Source organism: Spermophilus citellus, assembly GCF_964194105.1.
Source record: "Spermophilus citellus genome assembly, chromosome: 6".
NCBI classification, from domain to species: domain Eukaryota; kingdom Metazoa; phylum Chordata; class Mammalia; order Rodentia; family Sciuridae; genus Spermophilus; species Spermophilus citellus.
This window is the reverse complement of record NC_138187.1, coordinates 32,521,117-32,548,405: the sequence shown is the minus strand read 5'-3', so window position 1 is coordinate 32,548,405 and position 27,289 is coordinate 32,521,117. Positions and strand designations below refer to the sequence as shown.

The following is a 27,289-nucleotide window of genomic DNA, read 5'->3' as shown; positions in this document are numbered from 1 at the left end:
TACTGTATGTACAGTTTTCTCTATAATGTCCACTTACTGTTCTTGGCTTTGTCCTCTGATGCCAAACGACAAATCATCCTTCCACGTGAAAAAATCTTTTTTGTTTTGATAGTGGGTGACTAGGGATTGAACCAGGGGCACTTTAGCGCTGAGCTACGTACCCAGCCCTTTTTTTATTCTGAGATAGGGTCTTGCTAAGTTACTGAAAGCCTTGCTAAGTTGCTGAGGTTGGCCTCAAAATTGCAATCCTTCTGCCTCAGGCTCCCAAGTTGCTGGGTTTTTAGGCATGCACACTGTGCCGGCATCCCTCTTCTTCCCCTGGTACTGGGATTGAAGGTAGATGTGCTCTACCGCTGAGCAACTTCCCAGCTCTTTTTAAATTTCAAGACAAGTTCTCACTAAATTGCCCAGGCTGGTTTGGAATTTGCAGTCTTCCTGCCTTATTCTCCAGAGTCTCTGTAGTTTCAGGTGTGTGCCACCATGTCCAGCCCACATGAGAAATCATTAAACATTTAAGGACTGATATGCTGATTCCCCTAAATATCTCCTCAGAGGAAATGTCTCCAGTTCCATAACCATCATTTGTGTAGTCCTTTGTAAAAGCCAATTAGCAAGGTATAATTCATAAAAATTAGACTAATAGATTAATGATATCAATTCCTATTTTGATCAGATGCTTTAATTCTTCTCTTGGTTATTATTATTTAACTCAGTACTGAGGAATTTTTCAGTGTTCCTTTAAACTGATTAAAATGTTCCAGATGTAGTGTTATAAATTTAAAAATTAATATGATTATTAAATATTATAAGTGTAATAAATGTGGTATATTAGAACATTAATACCTTAATTAATAAAAACTATTTAATCTGTATTATTAGAAAGCTAGTTCTTTACCATTTGTGTTTGTGGGATTGATTTAAACTAAGTCATGTTATTGGTTTTGGTGGATAACTGAATACTTGTCTCACCTGTGTCTGTGTCAAATTCAATACTGACTTTCATTATATATCAATTTATAATCACCTACTTCTTTCAAGATGCCTCTATGAATACAGAAAAGTTCTACTTGTAGCTCTGATCAGCTACATGATAGCATAGGCTAGTTAATCATTAATAACTATATTGATTTAAAAAGATTTTTTAATCGTAGATGGACACAGTGCCTTTATTTAATTTATTTTTATATGGTGCCTCACACATGCTAGGCAAGTGCTCCACCACTGAGCTATAACCTCAGCTCACTACATTGATATTTTGCTTCTAATACCAATTATTATTTCTTTAGGGACATCTCTGACTGTCCTGTCTGATCATAAATAGTTACTTCTGCTGACTGGGCAAAGATTAAGAATCTTATGTTTATAAATCTTAGCTCAGGTGCTCTAGAAGTATGTTTTTGTTGTCAGAGATCAGCTGATGTACACTGCCTTCTGGATGGGAGGCAGAAAATCCACAGGAGATATTGGCTTGGGTGTGTAGCTCAGTACAGCACTTGCCTGGTGTGTGTGAATCCATGGGTTCATGCCACAGCAGCACAGACAAAACTTTAGGTTAGCATTGTTCATGCTCAGGAAAGGAGATTAAGTCTCTGATTTTATGTTTCCTGTTCTAGGTTTTATCAGGATTAGACTAGGCCAGAATTTGTGCATGTCCAGAGTATCTGCAGGCAATTTTTAATGCCCATGGTGTTCCAGGGATTATGTCCTATTCTTCCTCTAAGCATAGGAACTTGCGCCATATTGTAGAGGCTGAATTTACTGAGACTCATTTATCATCTCTCAGTAAGGAGTAAACTCAAGTTCTGAGATATATTCTACAATTTGTAACTGGAAAGTATGAGTTTGAAAGAATTGGAAGTATAGGTTTCCATATAAAGAAAGCATGCTTTGCAGACACACACCCATTTTTGTGACATTATCTTGTTCTCTTGGCTAATGTAGAACATGACATCTATAATGGTTCCATCCTCCTGTTTCCTTAAAGTATATAAACTAAAATTTTGCTCTAGAGTGTTTATAATGATTTTTTCTTTTTTTCTTTCTTTTTTTTTATTTTTATTTTTTGGTAAACTACCCTGCAGCACCAAATGGTTGCAATAACTGGTGGTAAGAATTGGGTTGTAATGGGAGGGTATAAGACTGGAGAGATTTGAGAGTAGCCTGTGGATGTGGTTTCTATCCACATGTAATTTCCCCCATAGCCTTACTGTATAATGCAGACTCAAATTCAATTAAAAAGAGGCTACTGATAGAGATTCTAGCATTTGTGGTCTAAGAAAAGATAATACATTGATCAAGAAGTCAAGTATAAGACAGAGACAGGGAAGAGAGATATTGAGGAATGGAATCCAAGAGGGTAGCCTAGTTACCATCCAAGACTTTTATGTTCACATGAAGAATGACATGATAGTAGGGTAAGAGATATTTTTCAACAGAGCTCCTAGGAGAGTTCAGGCTTCCAGTAGTAATGGAATAGCTCATTCAGACTAACATCCATAGCAATTACTACACAACCTGGATAATCTCTTGAGGTGGGCACAACCACTTAAAGGCATCCTAGAATAAACAAAAGAAAGCAAAAACTAGAAGGAAGTCAATAAGTGAAAGATGAGAAATGCACTAAGTGGAATTTTGTGCTTATGAATTTTTGTGTAAAACGAAACCTTCCAGTATCTGTGACATGAGGTAGCAGAAAACTGAAGTCACATTGACCAGAAGGGTAAGAGGACAGAACTGAAACCTGGCAGAACAGCTAGAAAACCAATGAGGGTCATCCTGGGAAGAGGGAGATTCAGAGGGGGAAAGTCTCTAAACTGCATATGAAATCTGTCCTGATGTATACTGGTCACTGGACTATGCAAGCTGGGGTTGGGGAGACTCCAGAGGATGTCAGGAAAACGGCCGTTGGATGCTAAAAGAACTGATTGAATATTTCTCCTGCCACAGGAGAAATAGAATTAGTGTGAATATAGCCAAATTAATTTTCTGCTAGAACACAAATCTCTCCAGATTATAACTCAATCCAGAGTCTCTACAATGTGAAATTAATAATTCCCAGCATACAATAAAAAATCTAAATATACAAAGAAACAGGAAAATATGACCTATTTCAAAGGGAAAAATCCCTGAATTAAACCGACTTTAAAATGTTGGAGTAAGCAGATAAAAACTTTCAAACAACTATTATAAAAAATAAGATGTCCAAAGATTTGAAGGAAAATATTCTCATAATGAATGGGCAGAAGAGTAATCTCAGCCAAAAAAATTACTATAGCAAAAGAAACAAGCTGGTGACCCACACCTATAATCCCAGGTAATTGGGAGGTTGAAGCAGGAGAATTGCAAGTTCAAGGTCAGCCTGGTGAAGTTAGTGAGATCCTGTCATGAAATAAAAAATTAAGAGAACTGGAGATGTGGCTCAGTGGTAGAGTGATCCTGTATTCAATTGCCAGTAACACACACACTGTGCACGCACAGACAGGAACCACATGAAAATGTAAGAACTGAAAGATAAAATAACTGAGAATATTCTCCACTACAATTGACTTCCAGTAGAGGTCAATAAAATATGACAAGAAGCTGGATATGTTGGCTCATGTCTGTAATCCCAGCTTCTCACGAGGCTGAGGCAGGAGGAACACAAGTTCAAGGCCAACCACAGCTACTTAGTGAGACCCTGGTTCAAAATAATAAAAAAAAGCTGGTGATGTGGCTTAGTGGTAGAGTGACCCTGGGTTCAATCCCCAGTCCCACAAAACTTTTAAAATTAAAAAACAAAGATAGGAAACTCCCAAATATTTGAAAATTAAATGTAATTAATTAATCTATAATCAATCCATGGGTTGACTAAAAAATCTAAAAGGAAAATTTGAAAATATCAATTTTTATTTTTTAGTTTGAGTTGGACACTATTTATTTATTTATTTTTATGTGATGCTGAGGATTGAACCCAGGGCCCCACATGTGCTCGGTGAGCACTCTACCACTGAGCCACAATCCTAGCCCTTGAAAATAGTTTTGATTGGATGATGTGGAAAATACCTCCAGTTCAGAACATTTTCTAATTGTATGCAAGATTCAGTGAGGCAGTGCTTAGAAGGGAATGTAAAGCTTTAAATGATGATGTTAGAAAAGGAGTGTAAAATCCATAATCTAAGTTTCTACCATATGGAGATAGAAAAAGATACCAATCCAAGCCAAAATGAATGGAAGGATATAATAGAGGGAATAAGTTAAAAGCACAAATAACTAGAAAAAGTTAATAAAAGCCAAAAGATGCCTCTTTGAAAATATTAATAAAATTGATGAACATTGGCACGGTTTCTGAAGGAAAACAACAACAACAAAAAACAACCCCAAACTGTCAAAATTAAAAACAAGCCAAGCAGTGATGCATGCCTGTACTCCCAGGGACTGAGACTAGGAAAGAGAAAGAGATAAGGCTAGAGGTTTGCAAATTCAAGGGCAGTATGGGCAATTTAGACCCTGTGTTAAAATAAAATTATAAAAAGAGGCAAGGGTTATAACTCAGTGGTAGAGTGCTCCTGGTTTAATACCAGTACTGCAAAAAAAGTTACTACTTTTTCTAAGAATTCAACTGCAACATGGGAATATTATGAACATCTTTATGTCAGTAGATTTGATAACATTAGTTAATAAAGAATACCAATTTTAGGGTGGGTTGTGGCTCAGAGATAGAGCATGCGCCTAGGATGTGTGAGGCTCTGGGTTCAATCCTCAGCACCCACCACATAAAATAAAATAAAGACATTGTGTCCACCGATAACTAAAAAATAAATAAATAAAAAAGAATGCCAATTTTTAATAGTCTTTCAGGAAAGAGTGTGTTCTGTGAGACCAGCTTCACTCTCCTAGCAAAACCTGATAAAAGCATTTGCTCTTTTCTCTCCATTTCTTAAAAAGAATATTATAAACCATATGCCTCCAAAAGGTAGATGCAAGCCAGGCATGGTAGCACACACCTGTAATCCCAGTAATTTAGGATGCTGAGACAGGAGAATCACAAGTTCAAGTTCAGCCTCAACAATTTAGCAAGTACAAAAAGAAAAAAAAAAGAGAAAAAAAATCCTTATGAAAAACTGGGAAAATGAATCCCAGAAATATATAAAAGGGAAAATATATCATTATAAAATGAGAGCATACCAAAAATGCAAGGATGGCTTAACTGTTGAGTATCAGTTAATATAACTAACCACATTAAAAGGATGCAGGAGGGGGCTGGGGATATAGCTCAGTTGATAGAGTGCTTGCCCGAAATGCACAAGGCACTGGGTTCAATCCCCAGCACTACAAAAAGAGGGAAAAAAAAGATAGAGGAGGAAAAAAACCCTATGGCCATATTAATAGATGCATAAAAGCACTCAAAACTATTCATCATTAAAGTGCTCAGCAAAATTCAGGAATAAAAGAAACCTTCCACAATCTGAAAAAAGACAGCTGTGCACACTCCACATAACATAATACTTAAAGATGAAATACTAACTGATTTTCCTATAAGATTAGGGACAAGACAAAGATCTCCACTTTCACTATTTTCATTCATCATTATATTGGCAGACCTGGAAATAAAGACAGAAAACAAGAAAATGGCAAAAATCTGAAAGGCAGAAATAAAACTATCTCCATTTGCAGAGAATATGGTTACCTGGAAAATCTTAAGAAATCTACTAAGTATTTGAATTAATCTGTATATCTATGGAGATCAGAGGACCAATTCCTCTTCTATTAACCAGATCAAACACCTGGAAATGAAAAATTTTAAAAAACCCACTTACAATGAATAATACTTTGGAATAAGTTTATCAAGTATATGCAAGAACTCCTCACTAAAAATTACTGGGCTGAGGTTGTAGCTCAGTTGTAGAGCACTTGCCTGGCACATGTGAGGTACTGGATTCCATCCTCAGCACCATATAAAATAAACAAATAAAACAAAGGTATTGTGTCCATCTATAAATAAAAATATATATAAACATTACTATTTCTTTTTTGAAAAAATATTTTGTTAGTTGTAGATGGACACAATAGCTTTATTTTATTTATTTATTTTTATGTAGTGTTGAGGATTGAACTGAGTGCTCAATAGTGCAAGGTAAGCTCTTTGCCACTGAGCCACAATCCCAGCCCTTAAGTGTTTCTTAGAGAACACTGAAATGTCCTAAATAGAAACATACTATATTTATGGATTGGAAGCCTCAACATTTGTTAAGAAGTCTCTCCTGGCAAATGAATCTATAGTGTCAAAATAATCCCAATAATAATTTAAGCAGTTGACACGATGATTCTGAAACATACAGAAATGCAATAGTTCCAAATAAGCCTAAATAATCTTCAAAAAGAAGAGCAACATTGGAGGACTTAACTCTACCTGATTATAAAAATTAGTATATAGTTATGATAATTAAGAGTGTAGTATTAGTTCAGTCTAAATAAATAATCAATGAAACAAGACACAATCCTGAAATAGACCCACACATTTATGTGGTTAATTGATTTTTAACAGAGGTATCAAAACATCAGAAGGTGCTTAAAAATGAATTTTGTCCTCTATTTCATACTACTTTATAGGCAAAATTAATTAGAGATGGATGAGTCTTAAATGTAAAAAGTAAACTATAAAGCACCAAAGCATCTAGAAGAAAAATTGATTTCAGCCTTGTAAGCAGAATGCTAAATGAGTCCACTTGAACATCTGTTCTACAAAAGAGAGAATAAATTTGTGGTGTTTTTAGCTGCTAAATTTGTGATAATTTGTCATGGCAACAATAGAAAACACATACATGAATTATAGTGAAAAAGTAGAATTATTATTGTCTACATTAGTAGGAATTGAATGGGAAGGGACACTGAGGTGTTTTCTGGAATGAGGAAAATATATCTTGACATGAGTGTGAGTTATATGGATGTATCCTCCTATTGAGAGCTATCAAATAGGGTGCAGTGGCCCACACCTGTAATCCCAGCAATTTAAGAGGTTAAGGCAGGAAGACTTCGAGTTTGAGGCCAGCCTCAGCAACTTAGCAACAGCCTGTCTTAAACCAAAAATTGTGGATATTAGTTTTCGTAAATGCTACCTTATCAAAACCCCTATAAATTAATGCTGAACTATCTTTAAAACAGTTTTTCTTTTTTGGTCTCAGGGATTGAACACAGGGGTGCTTATCCACTGAGCTACATCCCCAGCCTTTTAAAATATTTTATGTAGAGACAGGATCTTGCTGAGTTGCTTAGGGCTTTGCTAAATTGCTGAGGCTGGCTTTGTACTTGTGATCTTCCTGCCTCAGTATCCCCAACCGCTAGGATTACAAGCAACAATAATTTGTTATGGCAACAAAAGAAAACTTATTAATGATTACAGGCGTGCATCATTAAGAGTGACACGGTTAACAACTTGGAAACATATGTGAACATTAAGTACATTAGTTAGAATAAGATCAGAGAAGCAGAACCACTAAGGAATTTATAGCTGGAAACTAGATAAGCAATATAAGTCTGTTGACATTGCTTTGGTGCTAGGCCTTAAGTCAGCTAGGCTGACAGTTGATAAGAGAAGATGGATGTGGAGTGGAGAAGAACAAGGACAAAGTGAATCTCGCATCTGTCTCTTGCTAGACCCACATTGTTTTCTCACCACCTCCAAATTCCTACATTGATGATACAGGTAACCTAAAAAACGAACGCCATGCTTCGCTATAAAGCTGCAAATGAACCTGACTCAGGATTCAGAAAAGTTTAAGGAGATCCTATAAGATCTAGAGGAGCTGGATTTCAGCTTCTACCCTTCTCCTAAATTTGGAGAAAGCTGAAGCCGCTGCTCACTAGGCTGCAGCCCCAAATCAACAATGAGCCCCGGGTAATGACGTGCATGAACTTCAACAGCTATGATCTTACACTCAACTTCTTTTATTTTTTCTTAAACCCAACTTCTAAGCTCAAATATGCTTGACGCTAGACGTCTCATGCAAATTTATGTGGCCAATCCTAAAAAATTTAGCAGTTTGGCAATTCTGGAAAATGAAGTTTTCAGCCAGGCGTGGTTTGCACCCTTTATTCTTGTAATCCCAGGTACTCCAAAGGCTGAGGCAGGAGGATCCCAAGTTGGAGCCAGTCTCAGCAATTTAGCGAGACCCTCGGTAATTTAGGAAGATTCTGTTTCCAAAATAAAAAGAACTAGGGATTCGGCTCCGTGGTAAAACATCCCTGGGTTCCCCAGACCAAAAAGATACCCAGCAACACGTAGGAGCCAGCCACCCCGCGCGATCAAAGAAGCCGAAAACCCGTTGCTGGACCCCGAGATAGACAGAGGAAGTGGGGCGGGGCCTTGCAGTCACATGACCGAATTGGGGCTTCTTCTGCTGTTGATTGGTCCTGGCAAACGCAAGGCCACGGCGCTCCTCTCCGGACCAGAGAGCTGCAAACCGCAGTCCTAGAGTGGACGCTGGTGGGGACTCGGAGCCCGGCCCGTGCGCGTGAGTGGGCGAAAGCGCCCAGGACGGTCCTGAGGCCGGGTCGGGGGACCTTTTTCTCTGGTGGGGCTCGCCAAGGGAGGGGACTCCTGGTCAGGCCTGGGAACCCGAAGAGACGGAGCCCAGGTTTCATGGCCGCAGCAGGTGGACCCGAGCACTGCACGGAGGACTTCCTGGAGGAGGCGGCGGGGTGGAATGTCGGAGGCGTGGAGGTTTGGGAGAAACTAGTGTGAGGAGAGCTATGGGTGCCGCTGAGCGAAGACCCCCGGCCGTCAGGGAAAGCTCCAGGGCGTTTGCGCAGGGTCTCTGAGGTCTGTGGCGCCAGCTTTCAGCAGCTTTCCTGCAGAAAAGGAGGAACAAAATCCGATCAATGACTGCCTCTTGCACACAGTGGTTTTCTTATGGGGAAAAGCGAAACGCGATTTTAAATCCAAGGTGCTCACATCATGATGCAGTAGCATTTTAGAGTCTGCCCAAAGTTAACACCAGCTCAAAGTTCATTGTGCACACAAAGGAACAGTACGCGGATGCAGCTTCTGAAGCATCAACAAGCAGGTGCAGTGATCTTGTTGTTAAGTGGCTGTTACAAACTCGCACTGCTTAGGGCAGGTAGAGAAGCCTACCCTCTGAAGTTGATTGATTGGCCTTTTCACGCGGACAAAAAAGCGGGTTTTGTTCATGTAGTGCTAGCATCTTGTGTGGGAAGCCATTCTGACACGTGATTGGGTGACTCCCGTTAAGGGCCTGAGGCGCTCTGGCTGTGTGGAAGCTTTCCTGACCCTTTCCTGATGAGAGAGCCCATCCATGTGGGGGTGTGCCTGACCACTGACCCCGGGGACCCAATCACTGACCCTGACCTTGGAGTGCAGCCCCCCCTCAACCTTCATTGGATGGAATTCTCCCCTGAATCTCTTGTTCCCCAAATAAAAGGCTACTCCCCGGCGTGTTCACTCTCTCTCTCTCCTGCTAGCCCTGAGTAATCCTCGCTGCCCTGCTGGGCGGCTAGAGGTGGGAACCAGAGAGGTGAGCCGTCTCGGACCTAGCAATAGAAATAAGGTACTGTCTGTGTGTTTTATTTCGATCTCTTCTAACCAACTTTATGCCTAGAACCTCATTAATGAAACCACTGCACAGGCCGCGTGGTAGAATTGGCGCCCACGAGGGGGGCTTTCTAGATTAGTTAGATTGAGTGGGAGCACACGCTAAAAAGATAAGAATAAAAATAAAGATAAAGGAAGATAAGGAATAAAAATAAAGATAAAGAAAAGGTGACAATTGGGTCACAAAAGTACCTGGAGATATTGAAGGAAAGAGACGTTAAATTACTTAAAATGGGAAATTCTACTTCTACGGATAAGGAAATGTATCTGACTATTTTAGACAGTATAATTAATCAGAAAGGAAAACAGATAAAGAAAACTCAGTTATTACAATTCTTAAAGATTGTAGGTGAATATTGTCCTTGGTTTTGTGACCAAGAGTCTCCAAATTTACTTACTTGGGAGAAATTAGGAAGGAAGTTACAGAGAGTCTGTCTTTCTAATGAACTACCTGGAGGCATAGAAAATATTCAGAAAACTTGGACGGCCCTAGAAGTTTGTCTTTTTGAATATATGGGCCAAAGTTCGTGGCCCCCTGAAGACCTTTTAAAAGGCATTCAAAGAGCTGTTAAGTCTATTCAAATGGAAAATCAGCCCGAGGCTAAGTTAATTCCCTTTCCCTTGAGCCGTTTAAAAACAAAGGCACTAGGGGCCAAGCCAAAGGTTAAAAATGCTAGCCTGCAGGCAGATTGTACAGAACAGCATAATACAGGAGAAACATCCCTAATCTTAGAGAGCCCTCTAGAAGAGGTAAACGATCTTCCTAGAGAGGAAAATACGGAAGAGACTCCTAGAGGGGCTCAGGGTTCTTCTCAACCACATGGTTTAGAAACCCAAATTCGAAATGGCGATAGTGCAGAGTCTGACCGCGGCTCACGGTCTGAGGAAGAAGAATCAGACATTGAAATGCAGAACTTAGAGAGAAATTTTAATAGGCTGCGTTTAACACCACCTGCCCAAGCTATTCGAATTCGGCCGGTACCTGCTAAAAGGACCAAATTTAACAGGTATGCTGAATTAAAGATGACTTTTCTTACCCCAGTCCAGCAAGGTATTAAGAAGGCTCAAGAAATGGGAGAGGATACTACTGATTTTCACCTCTTTCCAGTTTTTGAGCAAACTAATGAGCAAGATCAGAGAGTTAGAGTTCATGCTGTAATCCCATTTAAAACTATTAAAGAATTAAAAAGTGCATGTGAGACGTATGGTCCAAATTCGCCTTTTGTACAGAGTCTGATAGAAAATATTTGCTTACAACCCCTTCCTCCTAGCGATTGGATTTTTTTAGCCAGATCTTGTCTGAGCGGGGGAGATTACTTGCTTTGGAAGACTTATTGGACTGATTTTTGTAATGAACAGGCAGAAAGAAACAGAAGACAGGGCATAGAAACACCAGTAACGATGTTTTTAGGGACTGGAGATTTCGCTGATTTAGAAAGACAGTTAAATTATGATTTTGTAGTATACAATCAAATAACTGATTGTGCAAAATGCGCTTGGAGACAAATCGTCCCCAAGGACCAGTCCAATTTAGTTCTTACCAAAATCAGACAAGGTGCCAGTGAGACTTATTCAGATTTCATAGCCCGACTGTATCAGGCTGCGAACAGGTCCATCGGGGAGCCAAGAGCTAGCGAATTTATCGTTAGGCAATTGGCTTTTGAGAACACAAATAAAATTTGTCAGGATGTTCTCTGACCACATCGTAAAAAAGGAACAGTTTCTGAGTATATTCGCCTGTGTTCTGACTTAGATTCCACTCAGTTGCAAACGGTGGCCTTAGTGACAGCATTAAAAGAAACTTTGGGGCCGCAAAAATTAGGTCAAAAGTCCCGCGGTAGATGTTATATTTGTGGAAAAAACAATCATTATGCCCGCGAGTGTCACATGCGCAATTTTAGGTTTAGGGCTCCATCTACTGGCGATAATAGATATTGCAGGACTCAGCACCACGCGGTGGATTCAGATGGCGCGGATGAGCCCGCCTTCTCGCCGCAGGCATTTCCTCCTAGCGAGAGGACAAAAAACTTCCGTTCGGCCCCTCCCCGGACCCAGCAACAATACGGGGAAGTTGCGGGAAGGTCGCACAGTGTGACGTCACTGGCGCCGACCAGGACAGTCCGCGATTTTTACCGGGACAGGGACAGAGATCACAGACAGTTTTCTTAGGACCTTCAAAGACAGTTGAATTAGATCCTGAAATGGGGCCGGAACAAATCCCTACTGGGATTTTCGGGCCGCTTCCTGATAATACTGTAGGTTTGATTTTGGGGCGTAATAGTTTAAATGGGGCCATTGAGGTAATACCTGGTGTGATAGATTCAGAATTTAAAGGACAGTTATATGTTACTGTAAAATCTAATTATGCCTTAAGGCTCATCCCAAGGGATATTTTTGCTCAATTAATATTATTGCCTTGTGTCTCAGAAAGGCACCTGCCGGTAGATTCAGTTTCTAAACTGCCAGACAGAGTATACTGGTCCCAGTTAGTACAGCAAGAACGCCCTTTATTAAAACTTAGAATTAATAATAAAAATTTCCTAGGAATAATTGACACAGGGGCTGATATCTCGGTATTGTCCAGTCGGTTTTGGCCTAGGAACTGGCCTTTGCATGTAGCACCAGCTAACCTAGAGGGAATAGGACAGGTTTCACAGCCTGCTCAAAGTGCCAACTATCTCCGTTGGGAAGATTCCGATGGGAACAGTGGAGTATTTAAACCTTATGTATTAGAGTCTTTACCAGCTAACCTGTGGGGAAGAGATATTTTAGCCAAAATGGGATTGTTATTAGTTACTCCAAATTCTATAAGGTCAGTTGAGGAAGTTAATCAGAGGTATTTTCCTGGAGATGATAAGGAGACCCTTTAGGAAGAGTATCTGTTTACAAGCCAGTCTCCACGACAAAGATTAGTAAATGCTCCAAACCAAAATTTTTACTAGGGGCCCTGAGTACTTCCCCGATCCCTAAGACAGCTGACAAAATCACGTGGCTCACAGAGGAGCCTATATGGATTTCTCAGTGGCCCATCTCAGGGGAAAAGCTTAAAATAATTCATAGATTAGTTGAGGAACAACTTCAGGCTGGTCATATTGAACCAACACTTAGTCCTCGGAACACCCCTATTTTTGTTATTAATGAAAAGTCAGGAAATTGGAGACTACTACAGGATTTAAGGGCAATAAATCAAGCAATTCAGCCTATGGGATCATTACAGCCAGGACTTCCCTCCCCCACAGCCATTCCTTTAGATTATAGCTTGATGGTAATAGATTTAAAAGACTGTTTTTTCTCTATAAGGTTACATCCTGAAGATTGTGAAAGATTTGCTTTCACTGTCCCAGCAATTAATTTTAAGGAACCTGTTAAAAGATATTGCTGGAAGGTACTTCCCCAGGGAATGCGTAATAGTCCTACACTGTGCCAAAAATATGTTGACCAAGCGATAGATCCCATAAGAAATAGCTTTCCTGGTGCATATATTATTCATTTTATGGATGATATATTATTGGCTCATGCTAATCCAGAAGTACTTTCAAAAATTTTTACTCAGAGACTTCGCTTACAGCAATGGGTTTATGTATAGCTCCTCAAAAAATTCAAAAAGTATCTCCTTTTCAATATCTAGGTCAGATAATTCAAGGAAGTACAGTCCGTCCTCAAAATCTTCGGATAAGAATTAAAGAGTTACGTACCCTTAATGATTTTCAAAAACTATTAGGAGATATTAACTGGCTAAGACCATCCTTAAAACTAACTACTTCTGAGTTAAGTCCTTTATTTCAGATATTACAAGGAAATCCTTCTCCAACCTCTCCACGTCAACTAACTTTAGAAGCTAAGGCAGCCTTAAGGAAAGTAGAAATTGCAATTAAAAATGCACAGCTTACTAGAATAGATCCTAAAGAAATAGTGTATTTATTAATATTTCCAACTGAACATACCCCAACAGGAGCCATATGGCAAAGATTAGGAGTTATTGAATGGATTTATTTATCCCACTCCCCTCAAAAAACATTAATTCCTTTTCATGATTCTATAGCTCAATTAGTAATTAAAGGTAGAACTAGGATTTTACAATTAATTGGATCTGAGCCTGATATCATAATTATTCCATTTTCTGTTCAACAGACTAATTGGCTTTTTCAAACTTCTAGCTCATGGCAGATAGCCTTTGCTGATTTTCCCGGACAGATAGATAGCCATTATCCTCGTGATAAGATTGTATAATTTACATCATTAACGTCACTTATTTTTCCAAAAATTGTACGTTCTCATCCAATAGAGGAAGCTTTATCAGTGTTCACGGATGGTTCCAACTCCGGTAAGGCAGGTTTCTTCAGCCGTGTTCACACAGAGGTAATACAAACTTCTTATACTTCTGCCCAAAGAGCAGAGCTTCAAGCTCTGATTTGTGCCTTAGATTACTTTTCAAATGAGCCTATTAATATCTATTCTGACAGCTTATATGCAGTCGGAGTTACCAAAAATATTGAAACCTCAGTTATTGGGTTTACTTAATCACAGGAGTTATTTGAATTATTTCATAATTTACAAAAGACAGTACTAATGCGAAAATACCCATGTTTCATAGGACACATCCGTGCCCATACTAATCTTCCTGGACCTCTAGTTTCAGGTAATGACAAAATTGATAAGTTAGTAGCTTTTTGTCAACAAATGTCTTTGTATGACTGTGCACTAGCTTCCCATTCCTTACATCATCAAAATGCTTCTAGCTTACATAAAAAATTTAGTATTACTAGAGAACAAGCTCGTCAGATTGTAAGCCAATGCCCTAAGTGTGTTATCCACACTCCATCTCTGCCATCAGGGGTAAATCCCCGTGGATTAAAACCAAATCAAATATGGCAAATGGATGTAACTCATATTCCTCAATTTGGTAAGCAATGTTATGTGCATGTCATAGTGGACACTTATTCTAAATTTATTTTTGCCACAGCACGTACTAAGGAAAATACTCAACATGTAATTTCTCATTGCTTAGCAGCTTTTTCCGTTTTAGGGTGCCCTATGCAAATTAAAACAGATAATGCTCCAGCTTACGTAAGCTCTTCTTTTCAACAGTTTTGCCAAGAGTTTAAAATTAATCATAAAACAGGAATTCCTTATAACCCCCAAGGTCAAGCCATTGTGGAACGAGCTCATTTATCTATTAAGCTTCAATTACAAAAATTAAAAGGGGGGAATAGGATAGTGACTCCCCAAAATAGCCTTAATCATGCCTTATTTGTTTTAAATTTTTTAAACTGTGACTCAGAAGGTCACACTGCTGCTGAGAGGCAAATGTCTCCCTCAGTAACAGGCCCCTTAGGCAGAGTTCTGTGGAAAGATTTACAGACTGGTCAGTGGAAGGGCCCAGACCCGGTAATAATGTGGGGAAAGGGTCATGCCTGTATCTTCCCAGAAGGTGCTTTCCGTCCTATTTGGGTGCCTGAACGTGCTATCAGACATGGAGGAGATAGAACCCAGATTCAAGCGACTGAGGATCGACCCAGAGGAGCCACTACCCAGAAGGAGGAGATATTGGAAAAAGATGAAGAAAAACCAGATTGAACCAGCCGAAAAGCTGATTTCGTGGAAAGATGTGAAGAAGCTAACAACCCAGGCTTCCCATATACTTCGACGCCTAGGAAAGAACAGGACCCCAGTCTTGATGGTAACAACAGTAATTGCCCTACTGGGCTGTCAGGTAAAAGGGAATCAAGTAGACACTTTTTGGACATATTTCCCAGATCCACCCCTGGTACACCCAGCTGTGTGGACTGGAGAATCTATTCCAGTATTTACTAATGACTCATTCATGATGGGAGGATTTACAGATACTCATATTATTCCCAATCATGTGACTAAATTTAATTATTCTGGCTACAGTGCCCAATTACCTTTGTGTTGGTCACATGATAAACATGCTGGCTGTCTGAAAGTATCATTCGAAGAAAAGACAGCGATCGGTAAACCTAGACTGACAAATAATTCTATTTATGGGGACTTAAAACCTAATACTAGATCAGTAATTAAGATGGGACTTTCCCATAACAAGCCAGTCATTTCTGCAAAACCTCCACAGATACCCCACTGTCCAAATAGTTCTACAATTGAAATTGGCACCTTTCCTAAATGGATGGATTGTGTAAATACCTTTCCTGTACAACATAAGGTGTCTAAAGATAGTGGGTATATTTTAGACTGGTCTCCAAAAATTGATAAGAGACAATTACGAAGAAATTCTGCTATGACACCTGCAGGATTTGTTAGTAATATTTTGACTTATAGTGAAGGAGGTATTCAAAGAGATATTTGGCGTTTAATCGCTGCCTCAGAATATTTACATTTTACAGATAAACCTTTACCAAAATTTGTCGGCAAGAACTGTAAAGAGGGATCTTGCTATGGCTTAAGAGCCTGTGTCCAATCTCCTTATGTTTTAATTATTGGAAATGTAAAAGTTAAATGGATAGATGATAGATATTTTGTTACTTGTAATAAGTGCAACCTAACCAATTGTATTACTAGGTATAATAGAGGAAAAGGAGTGCTGATACTTCATCAGCCCTCTTTTGTTTTATTACCTGCTAATATTTCAGAGCCATGGTATGCTGATGCTGGTTTACAAGTCTTGCAGCAAATTCATGCCCAGCTAACAAGACCTAAACGTGCTATTGGAGTCATAATTATTGGTGTTTTAGCACTGGTCTCTTTTATTGCCTCAACTGTCTCTGCATCTCTGACATTGTCTCAGAATATTCAGCATGCAAAATTTCTTAATAATTTAGCTCAAAATACTTCCAAGGCTCTGCGTAATCAAGTAAATATTGATGAAGGATTGAGACTAAATTAAACGCCTTAGAGGTGACTGTTATAAACATAGGTAATGAACTTTCAGCCTTAAAATTTAAGGAAAGGCTTAAATGCCATGCTAATTATAAGTATGTATGTGTTACAGCTGCCAAGTACAATGCTTCTCTCTGGGATTGGGAGAAGGTTAAAAACCATTTATTAGGTATTTGGCAAAATAGTAATAATAGCTTGGATATTCTGGAACTTCATCACCATATCCAAGACATTCAAAATAATAGAGCTGATTTTTCATATCCTTCTTCTTTGGCTAACCAAATATTGAAGGAGTTAAATGGATTCAGCCCTGGAAATATTCTTAAACACTCCGCTTGGTACATTATTGGATTATTCTCTTTGCTGTTAATTCTCTTTTGTATTGTAACCATAGGATGGCGATTCTTCCAATCAAGAATCCAGGAACTCCAGAGAGTGAACCGCCGCCTCATTGTTAAGAAAAGAAAGGGGGAATATGTGGGAAGCCATTCTGACACGTGATTGGGTGACTCCCGTTAAGGGCCTGAGGCGCTTTGGCTGTGTGGAAGCTTTCCCGACCCTTTCCTGATGAGAGAGCCCATCCGTGTGGGGGTGTGCCTGACCACTGACCCCGGGGACCCAATCACTGACCCTGACCTTGGAGTGCAGCCCCCCCTCAACCTTCATTGGATGGAATTCTCCCCTGAATCTCTTGTTCCCCAAATAAAAGGCTACTCCCCGGCGTGTTCACTCTCTCTCCTGCTAGCCCTGAGTAATCCTCGCTGCCCTGCTGGGCGGCTAGAGGTGGGAACCAGAGAGGTGAGCCGTCTTGGACCTAGCAATATAAATAAGGTAACTGGTCTGTGTGTTTTATTTCGATCTCTTCTAACTTTATGCCTAGAACCTCATTAATGAAACCACTTTGCAGGCCGCGTGGTAGAATCTTGGGGAAGTCAGGGTGATTCTAAGTTTTGGTTCCGTGGTGTTTGGGTGGTTGGCCGAGGATTGTACACAAACCGTGCGTCTATTTAATTTTTCTTGAGCACCGTCTTCACAGTAGCTATTCAGCAAATGCAGTTTAGATGATGCAAGGGAGGAGGCCTCTATCCCAGTCTTGGAGCCACAGATCAGGACAGTTTTGAAATGGCTTTGTTTAAGGGGATGGGGAAAGGGTGAGGGTATGTGTGGGGTCTTCCAAACAACGCTTTTAGGGTACGTGGGCTGTGTGAGCGGCTTTAAGAAGAATTTATATCGTTACCTGTGGTGCAGGCTAGTCGGTTACTTCTGTTGTGGAGTTCTCAGTTCCTTCTAGCAAATCACTACACTAGCGGGAATGTGGGTACCCCCAATATCACCATGGTTGGCTTCCCCGTCCCTAATTTCTCATGTTTTTCCAGTTTCGCTTGAAATTGACTTAAGTAACAAAGTGATAATCATGGGTGCCAACGCACCCAGCACAAGGGGGAATTTTATTGACCAATTCATTTTCTTTCTCTTTTTATTTTGTGATAAGGATAGAAAGTTTTTTTTTCCCTCACTTTATTTATTTTAGCATTTGTATGCTGGCACTGGTGGTTTTAGTGGCTAGAGTTGGCAGTGGGAACGTGGTTGGGAATACATAACTACATGTAGAAAAACAAATACAAATATGATGTTACCAGATGTGATCTTACTTCCTGGAGAGCTAGATGGCTAGATTTGGTGAAGAGTCCAGCTAAACTTGTGACTAAAGAAAAAAAATGATAAAACATTTCTTATCTAAGTGTATTTATTTGATGAAAGTAACATTAAGTTCACCGAGGAATTCTGAAAATACAGAAAAAACACAAAAAAATTAGAATCATTTGTATCCCTGAGAGTAACAATACTGAATTATGATTCAATATTGAGCAAACAATATAGAATACTGTAATAGTCTTGTTGTTTATATGCAGCCTGGACTCTTCGATGATCTCCTGAAATTGTTTATGTGATGTGGAAGTAAATAAATATCACTCAAATGAGAGCAAGCAATGGCTCTTTATTCAAAACTTCCTCCAACAAGGAAGTCAACCACTAGCACTGTGTGGGCAGAGCCCCAAAGACAGCAGAGGAAAGCTTTATAGTGAAAAAAAAAAAGAATGCTCAAATAGCCTTGTTTGGGTTTTTTATCTTGGGGATGCTGGTTATCTAGATTACCTATTTGATTTTTAGGTTAAGTCGAAGTAAGTCATCCCATGTAAATAGAAGAGCATATTTACTTCCTCTTGTTCCTTTACTTCATCCCCTTCAATTTAAGACCTCTTGTTGGTCTTAAATTGAAGGGGATGGAGTAAAGTTGTCTTTACCCAAATGCATCCACCAAGTCAAACCCTAGCAAAATGGAGCAGGGAGGCCATGACTGATAAGTGCCCATGCTGCTGTATGTGCCTATAATAAGAACCTTTAGGAGTCTCTGAAACTTTTTAGGAATTTCATATAAGCCTCTTCTATTGAGACAGTTACCCAGCAGCAATCACCAACTCCTGTGATAAATCCCTGAACTAATGGTACTTGTTTCAAAACAGCTTATACTTCTATTTTCTTTTAAAAGATCCCTCCCACCCTGCCCTGACCCCTGAATGTGCTAGTGGTACACCAGAACATGCATATCCCAGACTGCAGTCTTTTTTTTTTTATTCCTGAATAAACTCTTTGCTTTGGAGGGTTGGTTTCCCTGTTGCTCATTTTAGGTTAACAGGGCCAAAAATTTGGGTAAAGATGGCAGTTATTGACCAAGTTCTGGATTGGTTCCAATCACTGCAGATGTTGTGGTTTGGCTTCTATTTGTTTTGTCTGGCTGTTGTCCCTTTGTATGTGCCTTGTTTCAAGTAGGTGCTGGGGAACTTATCCTAGGGAGAAGGGGAGGGCAGGGCTACAGTTTCCCTTGGATAAAGCTTTGGAAATTGAAATCAGAAATCTCCCAGATGACTATTCTAGCAGCTCATTCACAAGCACAGTGACTTGGTGTGGACTAAGTTTAGTTTGTTGGCCCATTGGAGTACCCTGTCCCAGGTCTGCCTAGCAAGAGATCTTCAAATTAGGGCTAGCCTTGTTTTCTCTTTCTCTTCTTCAGCCTACCCTGACAGGCCAGCTCCTCCCCCTTGTGCAAGATCAGGCCAGCGAAGTGATGGTCCCAACAGCCCCGTGAAAGGTGAGCTCTGGTTTCTCCTGTTTCCTCATCCTCACTGCTGTGAACAACTCCTTCATTCACACTGAACCCTCTTTAGCAATTTCAGGAATTTTCTTTTACTCTGAAGCCAGATGGATTCAAATCCAGACTGTTTCAGATGTGTTTCTTACAGCAAGTTACATAAGCACTCTAGGCTGTAGTTTCCTTACCTGTAAAAGGGGAAGATAGGAGACTGAAGGACCAAACGGGGTGGGCAGGGCGCGTGGGGAAGCTTCCGCGCTTGCGCAGTAAGGCCTGTCTGCCTGACGTTCAAGCAAGGCCGGTACCATCACCATGTTCTCTCGGGCGAGCGTCGCTGGGCTGTCTGGCCGCGCCTTGCAGTCGCAATGGATCCAAGTTCGAAATATGGCAACTCTTTGAAAGATATTACCAGGCGACTAAAGTCAATCAAAAACATCCAGAAAATTACCAAGTCTATGAAAATGGTAGCAGCAGCAAAATATGCCCGAGCTGAGAGGGAACTGAAACCAGCTCGAGTGTATGGAATAGGATCTTTGGCTCTGTATGAGAAAGCTGATATTAAGATACCTGAAGACAAGAAGAAACACCTCCTTATTGGTGTATCCTCAGATCGAGGACTTTGTGGTGCTATTCATTCCTCGGTTGCCAAACAGATGAAAAGTGAGGTGGCTACACTCACGGCAGCTGGAAAAGAAGTTATGCTTGTTGGAGTTGGTGATAAAATCAGAGGCATACTTCATAGGACGCGTTCGGATCAGTTTTTGGTGACATTCAAAGACGTGGGAAGAAAGCCCCCTACTTTTGGAGATGCATCGGTCATTGCTCTTGAATTACTAAATTCTGGATATGAGTTTGATGAAGGCTCTATCATCTTTAATCGATTCAGGTCTGTAATCTCCTATAAGACAGAAGAAAAGCCCATCTTTTCTCTTAATACTATTGCAAGTGCTGAGAGCATGAGCATCTATGATGATATTGATGCTGATGTGCTGCAAAATTACCAAGAATACAATCTGGCCAACATCATCTACTACTCCCTGAAGGAGTCTACCACCAGCCAGCAAAGTGCTAGAATGACAGCTATGGACAATGCCAGCAAAAACGCTTCTGAGATGATTGATAAATTGACTTTGACATTCAACCGCACCCGACAAGCTGTCATCACAAAAGAGTTGATTGAAATTATCTCTGGTGCTGCAGCTCTGGATTAATGATCAAGTTCCATCCCCAGATGAGAGATAAAGAAGGAAAATTCTGTGAGCTGATTTTATTTTTAGCTTACTGCTGTCTGTCAGAAGAAATATGGTTCATTGTTTGAATTACTAAAGACAGCAGGATGTTTGTAAATTATCTTACAATAAACAACTTAAGAAAAAAAAGGGGAAAATAGTAGTGCCAATCATAAAAAGTGTGTGGATGACTACAGGCATGTGCAGTACTTTGCATAATACCAATTACATGTTAAGTGCTCCACAGGCTTTAGCTGATATTATCAGAGTTCCTGACTTTTTTTCTGTCAGTGAGCAATCTTATGTACTTAGTATAAAAACAGACACTGTGTTGTTCTGGGAGATAACAATCTGCTTGGAGAGGCAAATATGTAAGAAAATTCTTATAATAGGAATCAATTATGAACTGTTAGCATTAAAGGGTACATGGCAGCTAGGCACAGTGGCACATGCCTGAAATCCTAGCACCTTGTGAGGCTGAGGCAGGAGGATTGCAAGTTTGAAGCCAGCCTGGGCAACTTAGTAAGACCCTGTCTTAAAAAAATTTTAACAAGCACTGGGGATGTTGATTAGTGGTAGCGAACCCCCTGGCTTCAACTTCCAATGCCAGGTCAAAAAGATTTGAGCATGGTAGCAAATGCTTATAATCCTAGTGGCCCAGGAGGTTGAGCCAAGAGTATCAGAAGTTCATGGGCAGCCTCAGCAATTTAGGGAAACCCTTAGCAATTCAGTGAGACCCTGTCTCAAAATAAAAAGGACTGGTGGGTTGTGGAGTCAAAGTCTTGAGTGTTGAATCAAGACATTGGAGGAGATGAGAGTGGAATCAAAGGCAGAGGAGAGGGGATTACTAGGAGGGGACCTCCTCCTCCTGACAAAAGAGAGTAAGAAAGGTAAAAATTTAGGTAGTGTTTGAGGGGAGTGAGGAGAGTTAAAGAGTAAGTAGCCTATGGGCTGATCTCTGGGATAGGGTTGGCAGTGTTTTCTGAGAGTGGGGCTTAGTCAGGAGGCCCCCATGGATTACCCTTGGTCGGGTAAGGATCCAGGGTATTGATGATGGATGGCTACTGTGTACCATGTTGACTTTTCCACTCAAGCCTTCATTCCCTGAGACAGGGACCAGGGCTGCCATGGGGTCGTGTAGCTGGTGCATCTAGCACCTTGAGGGGACTCATTCATGGCTGATAGGAGCTGCTCTGGAGCTGAGCAGGGCACAGCCTGAGCAGCTACATGCTGTGGTAAGTGCTTCCTGAAGGAATGAGTGCGAGGAAGGCGAGAGCAAGCCCTGTGCAGCAATGTGCAGGGCCAACTCAATATGTGGAGAGGACCTGTTAAGCCATGTCACTTCCCAGCTCTTGTTCACCCTCGCGTAGGTGCAGAGCATAGACGGTGAGTGGCTCAGGCTGAGGAGACTGCAGGGTTGCTCTGGTGGAAGGAGGGGCATCCAGGATGGTGGTTAAACTGTAGATGTGAACTTTAGGTTTAATAGGGAAGAAAGACAGGCCACATGATTTGGAAGATTCCAGTATTTGTCTGCAGAGGGGAGCTCTGTGATGCTTCCCAGGATGAAGGTATTTCCTGTTACTGGTTAGTTATAATGATAGAGAATGTAAACCCAGTGTACCTTGTAGAGGAAGGAGTGTTGAGGATAGTGCCCATACTCTGCTCCAGGGGCTGTATAAGTGCATACACAAGGGTGAGGCGCCCTGCGTTCTCAGTCCATGAGTTGAACTCCAGTGAAAACTTCTGTGTCCACTGGGCTGAAGGGTCTGTTTGCCTTCTCTGGATATACTCCTTTGCACATTGGTCTATACCTTTTATATTCACTAGCAATGTGTTCCCTTACTGTTTGACTTTGGGCAATGGGATGGAGTGGGGACAAGGGACCAGAGGCCTGGAGGAAACTGAGGTTGGATGTCTATTCCTACAGTTCTCCCCGGGCCAGGATGTGGAATGGTGATGGCTACCTTTCTGTGAGGCCCTTGCCTTGCTCCTACTCCACCAGCTTTCTGGAATCTGGTGGCCCTTCGTCTAACTTACCCCTTCAGACCTAGTGGGTGTTGGTCTTCATTAGGCCTGTCCATTCCTTTGTAAGTAGTCTATGTACTAACCACAACCTCGGCTCTTTCCTAAGGGCACCAGGGGCAGGAGTCAGGAGAATGACCTGGACCTGTTAGTAAAGTGCTTCTGGGATGCAGCCACACCCATTTGCTTATTGTAGTTTGTGATTGCTTTTGTGCTCTAACAAGAATTGAATAGCTGCCCTAGAGACCAAATAACTTGAAAAACCCAAAATATTTGCCGCAGAGTCCTTTTGAGAACAAGTTTATTAACCCATGGCACAGAAGGAAGAACATGCCTGGTCTGAGGGCTAGCAGTCTGATTGGAGTCCTGAATCTATCATTTACTGAGTGACCAGGGCACTTGACCTCACCTTTGTCAGCAGAAGAACAATAATAGTTGCAACTGATTTTAAGAACTGAAGTTACAATGGTCGTTTCTTTTTTCAGGAGTTGCTCTCATTTGAGGATGTGGCAATGTACTTCACCAGAGATGAGTAGGCTCACCTTGACTGGACTCATAAGAACCTCTATAGAGATGTGATGCTGGGGAACCACAGGAACATGATCTTGCTGGGTAATGGCTGTTTGTATATTCCATGTCTACGCAAGTGCACAGTTTCTCCATCCCTTATCTGCAATTCCAAAATGCAAGAGTGCTGGAAACCACCTGTTTTTCATGACTTATTTGACTACAGAGCCTTAGTTGAAGTCACCAGTTAGTGAAGCCACTGCCTTCTGTGATTTTCCCACCTCTTAGGCATATCTGTATACTTAGCTTTGGAAATGTCCATGTGTTTGGTCGAGGGCACAGCTCTAAAACCTATTGGGGATGGTTCATAATACCATACACACACACACACACACACACACACACACACACACACACACACCAAATCACCTTCCTGATGTCTGGACTGAATCCCTAAACACACGTGGCCCCAAGGGTTTCAGATAAGGACCTGTGGACAGTGAATAGCTGTGTTTTATTTTAGGGGTCAGAGCATGAATCTATGCTCCACTCTTACTCCCTTCTTTCACATCTTTTAAGAACTTGAAGAGCTAGAAAAATTACGGTTAATTTAATTAATTAAATTTCCTAAGGCTCATTTCTTATTCTCTTGAAATCTTTTTCTTTCTTCTCTGAAAAAGGGAAGCTTCCTTGTCTCTGACATTATTGAGTGCCCAGGAAATGATTTTCAACTCCATTTCTGAATCATGTGACCTCCATCTTTCCAGCAGTCTGCCCTGGTCTTGTGCAGCAAAGTCTCTGAAACACAAGTGGCCTTGATAGTTCCCCTTCTCAGGCAATATGCTTGGCTCCTGGCACTGATAGAAAGGTCTTGATTACCTCTTGTAGGTACAACCAAACACCCTGAATTTTTAAAAATTGATTATTCTTTTAAAAAAGTATTACAGCCAGGCACAGTGGCACATACTTGTAATTCTAGTGGCTCAAGAGACTGAGGCAGGAGGATTGCAAATTCAGAGTCAGCTTCAGCAACTTCAGCAACAGTACACTATTTTCAGTGTACTCCATTGGTGATTTTACTAGTTCTAAAAATAACAATGCTCATTATAGAAATTTTGGAAAATACATTAATGAATAGATAATAAAAAAGTCTACCAACCCACTGGAAATAACTCTTAATAGTTTGGTTTACTTCTTTCTAGTCAGTCCGTCTTGCTATCTACTAACATATTCACTTACTTTATGGACATATATATGTAGGTTTTTTAAAAAATAATATTTGAAAATAATGTGCTCAAGTTTTGTATTCTGCTTTATTGTTGTTTTCTTGCCATACTGGGAATTGAACCTAGAACCTAGGTGCTCTATGTCTGAACTACATTCCTTTTTTATTTTGAGACAGGGTCTCACTGAGTTACAAAAAATCTATCTTGAACTTCATAATTCTTCTGCCTCAGCCTTCTAAGTAGCTGGGATTACTAGTGTATGCCACCTGGCTGAATTATCTTTAAATTATATAACTAGCCAGGAATGGTGGTTCATGCCTGTAATCCCAGTGACTTGGAAGGCTGGGGTAGGAGGATCACCAAGATTGAGGTCAGCCTCAGCAACTTAGTGAGACTCTGTCTCAAAAAATAAAAAGGACTAGGGTTGTGACATGTGACTCAGTGGTTAAGTGCCCCTGGTTTAATCTCTGGGGGATTAATAAAGAAATAATACCAAAATAAATAAATACACACACAGAGCAAACATTTTCCTATGTTAGTAAGGGAACACATGGATTTTTAATATCTGCCTAATACTTAGGACTTCATTGTATTAACATGCTATACTTTATTTATATTCAGTCTCTCTATTAAATAAACACAGTTAATTTGTAGTTTTACACTGCTGGAGCACTATGTCAAACAGCTCTGGTATGTTCATCTTTTCCCTAATAATTCTTTAGGGTGTATTTCTTTTCTTTCTTTTTTTTAGAGAGAGAGAGAGAGAGAGAGAGAGAGAGAGAGAGAGAGAGAGAGAGAGGGGGAGGGAGGGAGGGAGGGGGGAGAGGAGAGAATTTTTTAATATTTATTTTTTAGTTTTCAGTGGACACAGCATCTTTTATTTTTATGTGGTGCTGAGGATCGAACCCAGTGCCCTGCGCATGCCAGGCAAGCACGTTACCGCTTGAGCCACATCCCCAGCCCCCCTTAGGGTGTATTTCTAAGAGTGAATTATTGCTATCTAAGGGCATGAATGTTGTTCAGGCTTTCAATAAAGATTGCCAGTCTTCACAAAGATTGCATTAATTTATGTTCTCATTAGCACTTTTAATTATTATTCTTATTTCTGCTTGTCATTGTGGACTCAGAGGGGCGAGACTGAGCCCTGGGACATCTCTCTGCAGTTTATTAACAGCCACCTCCCATTTACTTCTCCATGAGTAGGATTTTGGTTTCCTAAACCTGAGGTGATCTGTCAGCTGGAAAACTGGGACAAGCCATGGATCTTGGATCTGCAGAGTGCTGGGATCAGGAAAGCTTCTAGTAGTGCTTGCCCAGGTGGGTGAGGAGGATACCCAGGCAAGAGAAGTCGTGAAGAGAAAGGGAAGGCATGTTAAAGAGCTGCTTCTGTGTGCCAAATGTGCAGCATATAATATACCCACTTCCTCATTGCAACTGCCCTGGGAAGGTGGTAGGATGATCATCATCCACCTCTTCCAGATAAAGAAATGGGAAAGAGAAGATGTCTCTCACATAGTGAGAAGGTTCACAGTTGAGATTTGAGTTCCAAGTCTGAGAAGCTCATCCTCTTTCTGCTGCAGTATGGAATGGCTTCTCTGAAGCAGCTGCCTGGTGTTTGCTAAGTGGCAGCGCTCATGCTCCTCCCAGAGACCTTCACCCCCCCCATCCATTCCCTATACCGTTTCCTGCTCTCTTGCTGTAGTATTGTTTTCCTATTCCCTCAGTATTTCTTGAAACATTTCCTTTCTGCTTCTGCCTTCTGCTTCAAGCTTTCTCACTCTCAACATTGTTGCCATTTTTAGCTGGTCAGTTCTTTGTGGAAGGCTGCTTGTTAAGCAGTGTCCCTGGTCTCTATCCACTGCATGCTAATTATAGCCCCTACCCCTGTTGTGACAACCAAAGAGGCTCCAGATGGAGTTCCATCCAGAAGTATTAAAAGCATGCCTATCTAGAATATAAGGTGCTGCCTCTCAAAACTACATTTATGAGACACTACTGAGTACCCAGAATGTTGCTTCCTGTCATCTTGATGGACTTTTTTTTCTTTTTGATGGTACTAGAGATCGAACCCAGGGCTTTGTGCATGCAAGGCAAGCACTTTATCAACTGATCTATAGCCCCAGTTCATGTGGACTTTTTTGTTCACACATTCTTTGGCATATACTTATGTGTTTTTTAGTGGGTCTGCTGATACCAAGAGCTCTTTCTAACAGCAGAGTCCTATGGAATTTAGAATTTTGTCCTCTTGGGTGGAATGACGTAAACAAATGAGCACTTCTCAGCATCATTTGCTTGTCTATTATCCCAAACTGTTGGCTGCTTTTCCTTCTGTCTCTTCAGTGGTAGAAAACATCATTTGTCTTTCCTTGTATTTGGCTAGGTCCCGGAGCCAGTTACAAGATGAAAAAGCCAACTACACAGCGAAAATTTCTGAAGATTTAGAGTCATATGAGCCATCACTGGTAATGCAGGATATAACCAAGAAATTTTCAGAAAAGTTATATAGATGTAATGAAGTTGTGGACAGTAGCAAGTTTGTACTCCCCAGTAGTAGCAATGGATATTAAGACTTTCTTGAAAACCTGGATCTTATTCAACATCAGAATGCTCGAACATGGAAGAAACAGGGCAGATGTGGGAAACTCAACCCAAGGTCATTATTTTTGAGGTATGAGCATATTCTTAAAAGAGCAAAGCCTTATGAATGATGTGG

At 40.7% G+C, this 27,289-nt stretch overlaps 1 protein-coding gene and 1 long non-coding RNA gene across 2 annotated transcripts; both read left to right on the top strand.

The window, feature by feature from the left end:
* Positions 1 to 7,949: 7,949 nt before the first annotated feature.
* Positions 7,950 to 27,242, top strand: LOC308652460. Its single transcript, XR_014022796.1, has 3 exons — positions 7,950 to 8,489; positions 23,329 to 23,455; positions 26,957 to 27,242. It is a non-coding gene; the product is annotated as an uncharacterized lncRNA (long non-coding RNA).
* Positions 19,820 to 20,984, top strand: LOC308652459 (ATP synthase subunit gamma, mitochondrial-like). Its single transcript, XM_081300307.1, has one exon. It carries the CDS (start codon positions 19,958 to 19,960, stop codon positions 20,801 to 20,803), a length of 846 nt encoding a protein of 281 aa, XP_081156433.1. The 5' UTR covers positions 19,820 to 19,957; the 3' UTR covers positions 20,804 to 20,984.
* Positions 27,243 to 27,289: the final 47 nt, after the last annotated feature.